General features: G+C 43.0%; 1 protein-coding gene across 9 annotated transcripts in view; it reads right to left on the reverse strand.

Moving 5' to 3' along the window:
- Positions 1–811: 811 nt before the first annotated feature.
- The window catches only part of Kif9 (kinesin family member 9), a 63,179-nt gene continuing 51,036 nt past the window's right edge, over positions 812–12,954 (reverse strand). For all 9 annotated transcript variants that reach the window (XM_074059730.1, XM_074059728.1, XM_074059729.1 and 6 more), the window contains 5 exons: positions 12,526–12,740; positions 11,717–11,893; positions 11,314–11,429; positions 10,855–10,959; positions 812–6,175 (listed from right to left, as the gene is read on the reverse strand). In XM_074059730.1, coding sequence (XP_073915831.1) covers positions 6,125–6,175; positions 10,855–10,959; positions 11,314–11,429; positions 11,717–11,893; positions 12,526–12,740 — 664 coding nt within the window. In that variant the 3' untranslated portion in view covers positions 812–6,124. The remainder of the gene's footprint in view (positions 6,176–10,854; positions 10,960–11,313; positions 11,430–11,716; positions 11,894–12,525; positions 12,741–12,954) is intronic.

Genomic DNA, 12,954 nt, shown 5'->3' on the forward strand with positions numbered 1-12,954 from the left:
TCCAAGATGGCATTACACATATTTTTGGCAGCTACCTGGTCTCACAAAGTGAGACCCTATCTCTAAATAAATAAGCCAGAAAAAAAAAAAAAAGAAAGAAAAAGAAGGAAAACCATCACAGTGAGCATTAGTTGGAGATAATGTCATTCTAAATGTTACCTTTTCAGATCCAAAGTCTTTTTTGGTTGGAGAGAGAATAGAACATTGATTGTATGTGTATGTATGTGAGCTCACTATCTAACTAATACAATGCTGAGCACATTCACATCTGTATTATAGTTATTGTTACTGTATTACTGTCATGGCTGTTTCAGTTGGTTGAGGACTTGCTGGGCATTTTACATACACTCATTTGTTCACTTCACAGAGTCATGGAGCTTTTATCCTTGTTTTACACACAAGAAAAGGAAGGTAGAGAAATTAGATAGCCAATAAGAGAGTCCCAATCTAAATTCAGATGTCTTTGACCCAAAGCCCATGCTCTGTACCTATTTTGTATTGCCTTAGAAAAGAGCAATCCACAACCAACACTCAAGTTCAGAGTGGCACTCCCTGCACCCAGCTGGTGGTGTGACAGGTGGATTGGAAACTCCATTGGATGCCAGAGGAAATAGTAACAGAAGAATCTGAGCTGATTGGATTAAAGACAGTGGAACAGAGGGAGGACTTCCAGAACTCATTGTCCTCAGAGAATTTTAATCTCAGACCTTTTGAAAGAAACCTTGGGTATTATACTGGTTCAACCGTATCCTTTTCATTATACTTTTATTATCCATATTATTAATAATTATAACATTAAAATGACTAAATATTTAAAGAGGTTATCATTTTATTCATAATCCCATTAACAATATAACAACTATTTTTTCTTTGATTCTATTTTAGCTTTTTGTTGCTGTGACAAAATACTTGATAGAAACAACTTAGGGAGGAAAGGTTTGGTTTCAATGTATAGTTTGCTGGCTCCATTGCTCTGGACCTGAGGCAAGGCATCATGGCTGTGAAATCATGTGGTAAAGGAGGCCACTCACCTTATGGCATCAGAAAACAGAGAGAGAGGGAGTAGAGGGGGACTTTTCAAAGGCATAGTGACCTCCTCCTCCAACTAGGCCCCACCTCCTAATAGCCCATTAAAGTATAAACTCATCAATAGGTTAATTAGGGCCCACCCTGAAGCAGATGAGCACCTATGTTAAAGACATCTTTATGTAGAATGTTGCAGATAGCTTCAGTAGGAAGCCATTAGCAGAAATAGCAAGTGCAAGGGATTGTGGTCAAGGCATGACAGCATCTATTGCAGATGGAGACATTTAAGCAAAGACTTAAAATGAGGGAGTCAGTCACATGGATGTCTGGGGAAAGAATATTTCAGGCAGATGGAATAGCCATTGCAAAGGACCTGTGGCATAAACTGTCTGGCATGTTTGAGAAAAGTAGCTGGAGTAAAGTGAGCAAGGAGGAGAGTAGAGGAGATGATGGTAGAGAAGTCACAGCAAGCAAGAACAGGCAGGGCTTTGTGAGCTGTTTTAAGGACTTGGCATAAATAGGGAGCCATTAAAAGTTTGAGGAGTGTAATGTGATCTAACATATTTCATAAGGATCAACCAGGCTGCTGTTCTGGAAGCTGGGACAAAGGAAGATGTTGCAATATCCAGGCGAGATATTAGAGTAGGGTAGAAGTGATCAGAAGTGGTCAGATTTTTGAATATTGTATGAAGGTAAAGCCTATTGAATTTCTTGACAGAGTCAATGTGGAGTGTGAGAGAAACAGAGAAGTACAAAACTAATGATTTTAGCCTGAGCAACTGAGTTAAGGGAATCTGTGGATAGAGTATGCTAAGGATCAATTAGACATTCAATTTTTTGTTTTGTTTTTAGCAGTACTGGGGATCAAACCCACAGCCACACTCATGCTAGGCAAGCACCATCACAGGCATTCAGCTGTGAACATGTTGATTTGGAGATGTCAATTAGACACTCAGCAGTTGAGCAAGCAGTTGACTATGTAGATTTAGTTTAGGAGTATGGTCTAGACTGGATATATAAAATTGGAAATTGGCATATACATGGTTTAAAGATGTGAGACTGGGATCTCTAATTAGATATATACTAATATATAATTTTCCATCTTTTGGAAATGATGGATAAAATGGGTAATTTTCCATCTTTTGGAGGAAATAAGATTTGGGGCCATTTTTTTCACTTCTAGAATTTCAACTTTTTAAAGACTATGAAACTTATACTGATAACCTCTCATTTTTCATTTCCTACTTTTATCTTTACTTTAAAACATATATAAAAATATATATAGTGTGTGTGTACGTATGTGCTTAAATACACGTGCACATGCATATGTTATATATTCTCCAATAACTTAAGTCCAATTCTTCATTCATTGTGCCTCTCCCATGGTAGGTGGTTTTTCTCTGTATGATTAATCTCTTTTTAAAAAATTCTTTGAGACAGAGTCTTGCCATGTAGCCTGTCTTGGCCTGGAACTATGTAGCCCCAGAGAGGCCTTGAACTCATGATCTTCCTGCCTCTACCTCCCACATATTGAGATTACAGGCATTCATCACCATGCCTGGCTGCCTAATCTTTGAAACTCATATTTACTAGGGGTTTGTCTGGGGAACTGCTGTTTGGATGGGTTAAAGGCCACAGCATATACAGTAGACAATTTAATTTGATTCTATCAAGTGCTTTAAAATTGCCAGCCTGGGGGTAATTTTTACACTAATTTCTCAGATTGGTGGTTCCTGGGACCACACAGTGTAAATTTTAATCTCAGAATTCTCATGGTTTCAAATGCTCATGGAACCTGTTCTCCCTCATCCCTGGGGAAAGTTTTATTTCCCCATGGCAGTAAGGGAACTTTTTATAGCTTAACTCTTCACCATGGATGAAGCCTTCAGGGTGCCATCTTTATGTAGGGAGTCCCATTTCAACTTCCTCTGTGGTATGGGCCAGTCTTATTTCTCACACTACTGTGGACATTGAAGTGCAACAATCCACTCACCCACCTTCTCCTGGTGTGTTCACATGCTAGTGAATTCACATGCTAGCCACTCTGGTCTTCAGTCCCTCCTTTATCTTCAGTTGCTGCTAGCTCCTTCTTTGTTACAAAGTTAACTTTGCATTTAAAAAATGTTATACTGTTGCTAGCCTCTCTGTTGCAGGAATATGTTCAGGTCATCTCATCTGTCCCATTGATGGAATTGGAAATCCCTTCAAGGGGTGATCTGGATGTCACATTATTTCAGCAAGAACTATCTTCTGGAATGACAGGCCCAGGTAGCAGGCCAATTTGACACAATGCCAAATTGCCCCTAGTTCCTGTCATGTTGGAAGCACCTGCTTCTGCAGGGAGTTTGTGTGGAAGGGATATTCAGTGCCATCCTAATTATTTCTATGGCTCTGCCCATCCTAAGGAGTACTTGTTTCACTTTGTGCCAGAACTTACCAAACAGGCAGAGTGATGACATTTGTCTCTGATGACATAGTACATTTGTCTATGTGATGACAAATGAACTAGAGACAAATGTGACAGTGACAGCAACCAGGACCAATTGCTATTACAGAGACCCAGCTTGACCTGGCCAGCAGACCTTAGAATTGGGTGTCTCAGGATTCTGGTGGGCACGACATTCCAGCCACTGATTGGACCTGAAGGCAAAAAAGATTGTGGATACCACAAATAGCTGCTTCCTGTGGCTCCAAGATGTACTACCTGTTTGCTATGTCCTATTTCCTGAGAAACCCCAAAAGACTGAGGAGCACCAAACAAGTAATTGTAGGGGCAGAGGCAGACAGGAAGAGAAGGAAGAAGAGCTGTCTGCCCATAGTCTCTGAGAGCTGTTTCAGGACCATTATCAGTCAGTGAAAGAGAAAGAGGGCAGAGACCTCAAGGAAAGCCTCTCTGCTTTCCCTTTCTTTCACAAATCACACATCCATCTGCTTACTGATGGGCTGATGAACAGAATCATAGATGGACACCATCCAAGTAAACCTTCCCCATGAGCAGTCCCCTTGCCAGGTGATCTACTGCTCTGGGGCTCTCACTAACCACTTCATACTACAACTGCTCTCATTTTAAGCCTTATATTTTGAGGTCACAATCTGCCATTCAGCCATTTCCACCTTTTTGGAAAATGTCTGTTTCTGCCTCACATTTGGGGACCACATAAATCAAATACTATTGTTTCCATTCCACCTGGGATGCTGCCTCATTGCTTTTCCTCTTCAGGTAAGACTTCGTTCCTTCTATCTTTTCTCATGTAAAGTGGTCCAGGGCTAGACATCAACAGTAGAGGTGATCGGGAATTTTTTCTCTCATGGCTTCCCATGACAGGGCAGCCAAGTGACCAGAACCTCCTCTCCCACTGTCGGCCCCAATCACCACAGCATTCTGGGCTCACAAGGATATTAGACAGAGAAGCACTCATAGGATACATTAAGGCCAAGGCACTGACTGAATTCCAAGTACAGAGATGGGTGTGAAAGACTGAAAAGAAGATCTGAAACTTATCACCCAGTAAAAACTGTTTCCCAGCCTAGGTGTACATCAGGCAGCCTGCAAGCCTCCAGAGGGACTTGGTTTGTCCTGAGAAAATCAGTGAGCTCTTTCTCTTTGCTACACCAAGGGCACAAGCCACAACCTGAGAATGTGGGTAATGTCTTGTGCTGGAAGAATGGTTCAAGTGACACAGCATCTGTTTAGCAAGGACCTAAGTTCAAATCCCACTATAGCCAAAGGAAAAAAAAAAATTCAGTGGCTTGTCTGGCCCCTTCCTGTTTTCCCATTTTGTAAGAGAGAGACAGACAGAGAAATGTCTCATCTTTCATGCTCAACCCTCAATGTGATCCTTGTTCCTATCCAGGGTAACCTGGCCACTTTCACTTATACTTATCTGCAGTCATACAGTTTGCTCAGGACAAACTCAGGCCCTCTGAGAGCTTCTTGTCTGACCAGTGCTCTACTAGGCTGGGAAACAGTCTCTGCTGAGTCAGAAGTTTCAGAACATCCCTATAATCTTTATCTCACACCATTTTTTTTTTTTTTTTTTGCATTACTGGGGTTTGAATTCAGGGCCTACACCTTGGGCCATTCCACTAGTCCTTTCTTTTGATGAGTTTTTTCAAGATAGGGTCTTGCAAACTATTTGCCCGGGCTGGCTTCGAACTGCAGTCCATCTGATCTCTGCCTCTTGAGTAGCTAGGATTACAGGTGAACTAAGCAGCTTTTGTTTGTGTTTGCTTGTGGTGGGCCTGGAGTTCTCATTCATAAAGTAGGCACTCTACCACTTGAGCCACACCTCCAACCTCACATCCATTTCTGTTCTTGTAGGCCAGGGCCTTCCTTGGCCTTGGATATATTCCATGAGTGCTTCTCTTTCTGACATCTTCATAAGCCCAAGAGGGAAAGGGAAGTGGGGAGAGACAGAGAGAGACAGTGACACCTAGCATATGCATGTGCTGGATAGGGAAGGCTATGGTGTCGAAGGGCATATCCCTCAAAAGCTGCTCACTCATTTCCAAACACATGAACCAAACTCTTTCTCATTGTTTTCTGGAGTCACTGGCTAGACCTGGTTGCCAAGGAAGGAGGACCTCCTCCTGCCTACACTGGCCTAGGAACCAGAAAGAATGCCCTGAGCGAACTTATGGTCTAAGGGAGCTGAGAGAAGCAGGGCTTCTCAGACCAACTCACTCCAGGAGACCCATCCAAGAGAGGAAAGAGGCTGACAGAGGGATAAAGCCTGGTGGGAGGAGCCTGGCTGAGCTACCTTTTTGCTTTCCTACTCGAAACTCACTTCTAACCCAACCTATACATTGGGAAGATATCCTTTCAGACAGGAAATAAAACATAGTTCTTAGATGAGCCCTAAAGTAAGTCCAAACTAGAAAGGAATTTTATCCTGTTCCTCCATAGAAGACAGTTGAATCAAAACCAAAAGCATTTTATGGAGATGAGCAAGGATGTCCTTTGAAGGATGCTCTTCGTAGCAGGCAAGCCACTGTGTGTTCTCTGGGCTGGGTCCAAGTCTTGGAGCCAAGTGGTTGGAGCTCTGTACAGAGCAGGCTGGAGTTGCTGGTCTTGTCTTTCAAGGTACTTGCAACAAGACTATTTTCTTTGTGTCTGCTGGAGGCCCATCATCGTTTTCAAGTAATTGTGCTGGACAAAGAAAAAGAGAGAAAACAGGAATTAATCAGGAGATGTGGACTTAACAAGGACTCAGAAGCTATTTCTTTAATATTCACTCCATCATTCTTCCTGCAAACACCACAGGTTTTTGATAAAAAAAATTACCTCTGAATAGCACCAATTATATGAAAAATAACATTCCATTCAAACACTTTCATTCTTCCATTGTAAAGAAAGTGTGTAAAACTGTTTTACAATGGTCTAGTATGGGCTGGAGATGTAGCTCAGTGGTAGTTTGTTTATCATGCTTGAAGCCCTGGGTTCAATTCTCAGTACTACCAAAGAAAAGGAATAAAAGAAAAGAAAGTCTGGCAGATATGTTTAAAAGGAGGCATGCATGTTTCAAGGACCTACTTGAAATTTTCTGACAGGGAACAGGCTCAAAAAAGAAGAGGGCTGAAGATGTGGCTCCTGCTTTGCAAGCAGGAAGGCCTGAGTTCAAACCCCAGCCCCATCAAAACAAACAAACAAAAAGAATGTAAGGCCCTGAGTTCAAAATACCCAGTACCACAAGAAGAAAAGAAGAGGATTCTATCTCCAGAGGATTGGGGCTGTGATACTCTGAAAGGCCTTCCCTTTGCAAATGTAATGTTCACAATGTCTACCATTTTATTTATTTAAATTTTTGAAGGTAATTTTTTTTGTGGTGGTAGTATTGGTATTTGAACCCAAGGCCCATGCTTGTTAGGCAGGCACTCTATCATTTGAACCATGCCCTCAACTATTTAAATTTTGCCTTTAAGAGCATTGCTAGGCTCTTAGAAAGAAGGTGGGAAATGTGAGCTGAAACATAAGCAGTGGGCAGTAAGTAAGCCAATGCTAAAGCCAGCTTGGAATATGGAAAGAAATCCTAGATTCCCTACAGAATACCAAACCTGAAGTTAAGTGCCCACATTAAGCTGAATTTTTTTTTTTTTTTTTTTTGGAGACAGTGTCTGTGTAGCCTAGGTGGTCCTTTATATAGCTCAGGCTGGCCTGGAACTTTCCATCTTCCTGCCTTTACCTGAGTTTTGTTTTGTTTTTGTTTTTGTTTTTGTTTTCTGTTAGGTGGTCACTGGTCTCGAACTGTTTGACCTCTCGCTTGCTAGGCTGGTGCTCTAGGATCTGAGCCACCCCACCAGCCTTGCCTCTCTACCTGGCACGTTGGAATTCTTTTTTGGGGGGGGCAGTACTGGGATTTGAACTCAGAGTCTATACCTTGAGCAACTCTACCAGCCCTTTTTTGTGATGGGTTTTTTGAGATAGGGTCTCATGAACTATTTGCCCGGGCTGGCTTCAAACTGTGATCCTTCTGATCTCTGCCTCCTAAGCAGCTAGGATTATAGGTGTGAGCCACAGCAACCAGCTCCTAAACTTTTTGTTTGTTTGTTTGTTTGTTTATTTTTGCAGTACTGGGGTTTGAACACAGAGCCTCATGCTTGCTAGGCAGGCACTCTACCACTTGAGCCACTCCACCAGCCTACAACGGAATCCTTGATGGGCATTAAAATGGTCTTAGGTTAGTAATAGCCCATGGCTAACTGCAAAAATCAAGTGCAAACTGTGGAGGAAAGCAAGTTTAACCAAATTTGAGCTTTGTGGTTGGGTATGGTTGCACACACACATAATCCTAGCACCCTGTCTGCTCCCCCACCACAAAAATAGGAAACCTATTTTAACCTTGAAAATTCTGATCCTATATAGTTCATGTATAAAGGCTTAAATGAGAGAGAGTCAAAATATCATGGAATGGTTCAAATGTAACATCTTCATAAAAAGTTAGTGCAAGGGCATGTCTTAAATGTTAAAAATGGCCAATACAGAGTTCCCCCAGAGAATGGTGAATGGTAAAAGAATGAAATTTGACCTGTAAAATTTTATTATTATTATGTTTTGAGACAGGGTCTTGTTATGTCTGCCAGGCTGGCTGTAAACTCTTTATTCTCCTGCCTGTCTCCTGAGTATTGTGATTATAGTCTTGCACCACCAAATCCTGCTCCAATTTCTTCAACTTAAGGATGTAGAATTTAAATGTTTATCTGAGTTTGAAAGCAATTAAAGAAAATGCAAGGTTTGTCTGAAATATCAAGAGAGAAATTCAGCTGGAGGAGTAGCTGAGAGAGGTAGTGTCCACCTAGCAAGTGTGAGGTTCTGAGCTCAAACCTCAGTACTGCCACACAAAAAAAGAGAAATTCATGGTGGTAACCATGAGTATCATTTTGGTTTACTTTTTTCTATGATTTGAAATAGCTTATGCTAACTAAAGCAAATTTAAAATAATAAAATTTGTGAAGCTCTTTCTACAAAGTTAAAGATATGTTATCCTCTTACTGAAATCACATTAAGACCTTAATCAACTGGCCAAAATTAGCCTCAACAGTAATGGGACAAAGCAACAGCATGTGCCTCTTGATAACAATGTACCATGGAAAACATAACATCATTTACGTTATGTTTATGCCAAAAATGTAACAACTTGAATTGAAATAATAAGAAAACTTCAGAGAATGTCAGGGAAGTAATGGAAATGGTAAACTGAACCTTTTCTTTTTTGTTTTTTGGTGGTACTGGGGTTTGAACTCAGGGCTTCATGTTTGCTAGGCAGGCACTCTACCACTTGAGCCACTCCACCAGCCCAGTTTTGTATTGGGTATTTTTGAGAGCGGGTCTCTCAAACTATTTGCCTGGGCTAGCCTTGAACTTTGATCCTCCTAATCCCTGCCTCCTGAGTAACTAGGATTACAGGTATGAGCCACCGGCACCCTGCTTAATGTATGGTCTCAGACTATGTTTGGGACCAGAGCAAGAGGCAAGAATAGCTCTTAATGGCATCATCAAGATACCAGTCAAAAGTTGAATATGGAGGCTGGGTATGGTGGTGCACACCTGTAATCTCAGATACTCAGGAGGTGAAAGCAGAAGGATCAAGAGTTTGAGGCCAACTGGGGAACATAATGAGACCCCTTTTTTGTGATGAGTTTTTTTGATATAGGCTGGCTTTTTGCCCCAGGCTGGCTTTGAACCACAATTCTTCTAATCTCTGCTCCTGAGTAACTAAGATTACAGGTGTTAGCCATTAGTGTCCAACTAATAAATTTGTATAAATTATCCAGTGTAATGTAGTTTGTTATGTCAGCCTAAATAGACCAAGTCAACCTGATTTCATAAAATCAACAAAATAACTACCCCCCCCTCAAAAAATAGGTAAAGTCAAAAGACAAATGACAAACAGGAAAAAGTAGTTGCAACTCATACTATGAAAAGCTGATTTCCCTAAATACATAAGGAATTTCTACAAGTTAAAAAAAAAAATAAAAACCACAACGAATACAAAAATAAGCAAAATACTGGGCATAGTGGTATGTTTCTGTAATCCCAGAACTCTGGGAGGTAGAAGCAGGAGGATCTTGAGTTCAAGGCCAGCCTGGGTTACATATTGATACCCTGTCTCAGAACTCACATGCCTCCTGATACAATGTACCAAGGAAAACATAACATCATTTATGTGCAATTCCTGCCAAAAATGTAGCAACTTGAACTTAAATAAGAAAACATCAGAGCAACCCAAACTGAAGAGATCCTTCCAAATACTGGCCTACAGTCTTCAAAACTATCAAAATCATGAAACACAAAGAAAGACTGTTAAAAACAAACAAACAAACAAGCAAACAAACACAGATGCCCCTATAAGTTGGCATGGAATGATCCTCAGGATGTACTGCCACGTGTTCAAGGCAAGAAGCACAGAAATGTGCAGGGAACACTAGCATCCAGTGCCTGTCAAGGAGGACCTCTCCAAGGAGGCCACCAGTGCAACTGGCAGGGACAGAGGACTCCATGCAGCCAAGGTGGAGCTAGACACAGTTTTAGTCATAGGTTGGGCTTGACTCTCCTCCCTGAGAAGGTTGGGCTAGAGTAAAGTGTCTTCACTCTGCTAAGGCCCAGCCTAGAGCCAGAACACAGAAGGCCCTGTGGTGCTCTGCTGTGCCCAGAGGCACTTCTTATACAGCAGATGGCAGATGTAGATGGGGTAACTGTCCAGGTGAGTCCATTCTTTTAAAAATATTTTAAAATATTAAAAATAATATTTAATATAAATATATATTTATAACATTAATATAAATATTAATATAATTATAATTATATATTTATAATATATTAATATAATTAAATATAAATATTTAATATAAATATTAAAAATATTTTCATAAAACAAAAATGAGAGTGTGTACCTGTAGTCCCAGCTACTCTGGAAAGAGAAATAGATTGAGTTCAGTTCAAAAGCCTGCCTGGGAAACATTAGCAAGACTGTATCAAAAAATTTTTTATAGTTATTTATTTACATTTCCCTCTGTTCCTTGATAGGCAGTGGCCTCAGAGGACACCTGGGCCTCGTCCTAGGCTATGAACCACACATTGGTGGGGGGAGCAGCTAGCACTCATTAGCCATGGTGATGGTCTGCCATGGTCTGTGTCACCTCCCTCTGTAGTTCAGCTTATCCCAGTGTGAAACTGGCAGAGGACACCTACTGACTATGGGTGATCCTGGACCCCCCTAGTACCATTCCTTCTCTGCCTCTCTGAAATAGGGAGTATAATTCTGAGTATCCTAGTATTGGGGTTCCTGAAGCCCCTACCCTTGGAGACTGACTGAACCCCTCCTGAGTTACCTTCTGTTCTGTCTTGACTTTGGCATTGTAGAAGGAGATAGAATCAGGTCCCTCAGGCAGCACCATCTGTTGCAGCTGGCTGAACTTGTCTTGGTCATCTTCTCCCTGGGGAAAAGACCAACCCCTTCAACCTCACATTGTCATGATCCACCCTAGCAGGGCCTGTGTTGGGCATTGGGGCCCTTGCTGGGCTTGCAAATTCACCCATGGTATCCCCGTGTCTGTTGGCGTCCTCATGGATCCCTGGGCAGTTTGAGCACTCTAGAAGGTTGACAGTAGCAAGAGTAGGGTTTTCTCTGTCCCCATCCCTCAATAACTAAAGACAGATCTGCACCTGGCTCCCTGTCTGGGCTACCCACAGGAGAGGCTGGAGCACCCCACATCCTGCCATGTGGACAAGGGGCACTGCTACTGCCTTATGTTCAACTGTCACCACACTCCTACCGTTTGGTCACTCACCAGAGACACGAGCCTGTTGACAGGCACCATGCCTGGCCGGATGCTGCCACCCAGCTTCAGTGCCACCTGCATGTCCTCAGGGATGATAAAGGACTCATTGTACCAGATGTCAAATTCTGCAAGGAGGCAGGAGACAGCACCATGAGCGGGGAGAGATCCCCCAAGGAAGCAGGTCGAGGTGTGTATACCCATCTGTTCCGTACCTCCTATGGGCTCATTCCAATTCAGCCCTTGCCTCATCTCCATCTTCAACACTTACAGCCTTGGAAGCCATACACCTGAAGCCCCTGCCCTAGCCTGCTTCTGCCAGTGGCTCAGAGGGCACTTCCAGAACTCAGCCTGTAACTTTGCCCTGAGCCTCACTTGACCTCAAGGAGCCTGCCAGTCTTCCCAATTGGCGCACCCATGAGCAGGCGGTGGCGGCACTGATCCACCAGGCGCTGGCAGTACTGGATCTCGGCCCTGAGGTCCCGCAGTTCCTGGTACTCGCTGCGGTACTGCTTCTTGAGGTCTTTGAGCTTCAGGATCAGCAGAAATTCTTCCTCATCAATGATCATCATCCCTTTGTTCTCATACTCACCTGTAGGGTGATGGAGGATGTTAGGTAATAAGTAAGGAGGTGGTCAACTGTGGTGGGGAAGGAAGGCATTCCAGAAAGAGGGCACATGCTGGCAAATCACAAATGACAGGAAGCTGGAGGCATGGCTGGGCATGGCAGGGAAGCAGGCAAAGAACAAGGTCAGGCTGCTAGGGCAGTCCATGGGGAGGGGGCACTCAGATCCATGGGGCCCTACTGGCATTTTAGGACAAACAGGAGGAGCGGGTAGAGCAGGTAGAGGAGAGAGCAGAGGAGGGGGTGGAGATGGGCCATGTGACCATGCTTACTTTGATCTTAAACCCATCAGCCAAAGATACTTAGTAAGTGACTCTATTTCAAAAATGCTTCTTTTTCTTTTTCTTTTTTGTGGTACTGAGGTTTGAACTCAGGGCCTGCACCTCAAGTCACTCCACCAGCCCTTTTTTGTGATGGATTTTTTTCGAGACAGGGTCTCATGGTATTAGCCTGGGCTGGCTTTGAACTGAAATCCTCCTGACCGCCGCCTCCTGAGTAGCTAGGATTACAGGCATGAGCCACTGGCACCCATCACAGCACCTGAAAGCTGAACACTTGTTGTGCACCAAATCCCCTGTTCATCTTCCCTTCACATTTACCTTGCTTCTCCCGTAGTGACTTCTGGAAATTTAGTGCCTCCTTGGTCACATCAATCTCCTGCTTGATAGCATTGATGCGCTGGGTGGTCTCACTGGCTCTTTTCCTCCGTTCATTCAAAATGGATTTGTTTTCTTTGAAGATGCGGTTGATCTCACTACCTCGCTCATTCTTAAAGTCCTCAAAGGCCACAGGCTTGGGGGGTGGTGTGCTGGGCCTGAGGACAGAGGAGGAGACCAAGGAAGAGAGAGAAATGGGGAGGTTGCCTTGGAATCAACAAGCACTTCCTTCATCTTTCTTCCCTGAGGCTTCTGTGGGAAGGAGGCAGAAGTCCTAGGCACCACCTAGGAACTAATTGTAGGAATATTCTCTCATCTTTGTTCTGTTGAGCACACACGGCCCATGCCCACTGCAGAAGATGAGGAAAACAA

Source organism: Castor canadensis, chromosome 17 (assembly GCF_047511655.1).
Source record: "Castor canadensis chromosome 17, mCasCan1.hap1v2, whole genome shotgun sequence".
Classification (NCBI taxonomy): Eukaryota; Metazoa; Chordata; class Mammalia; order Rodentia; family Castoridae; genus Castor; species Castor canadensis.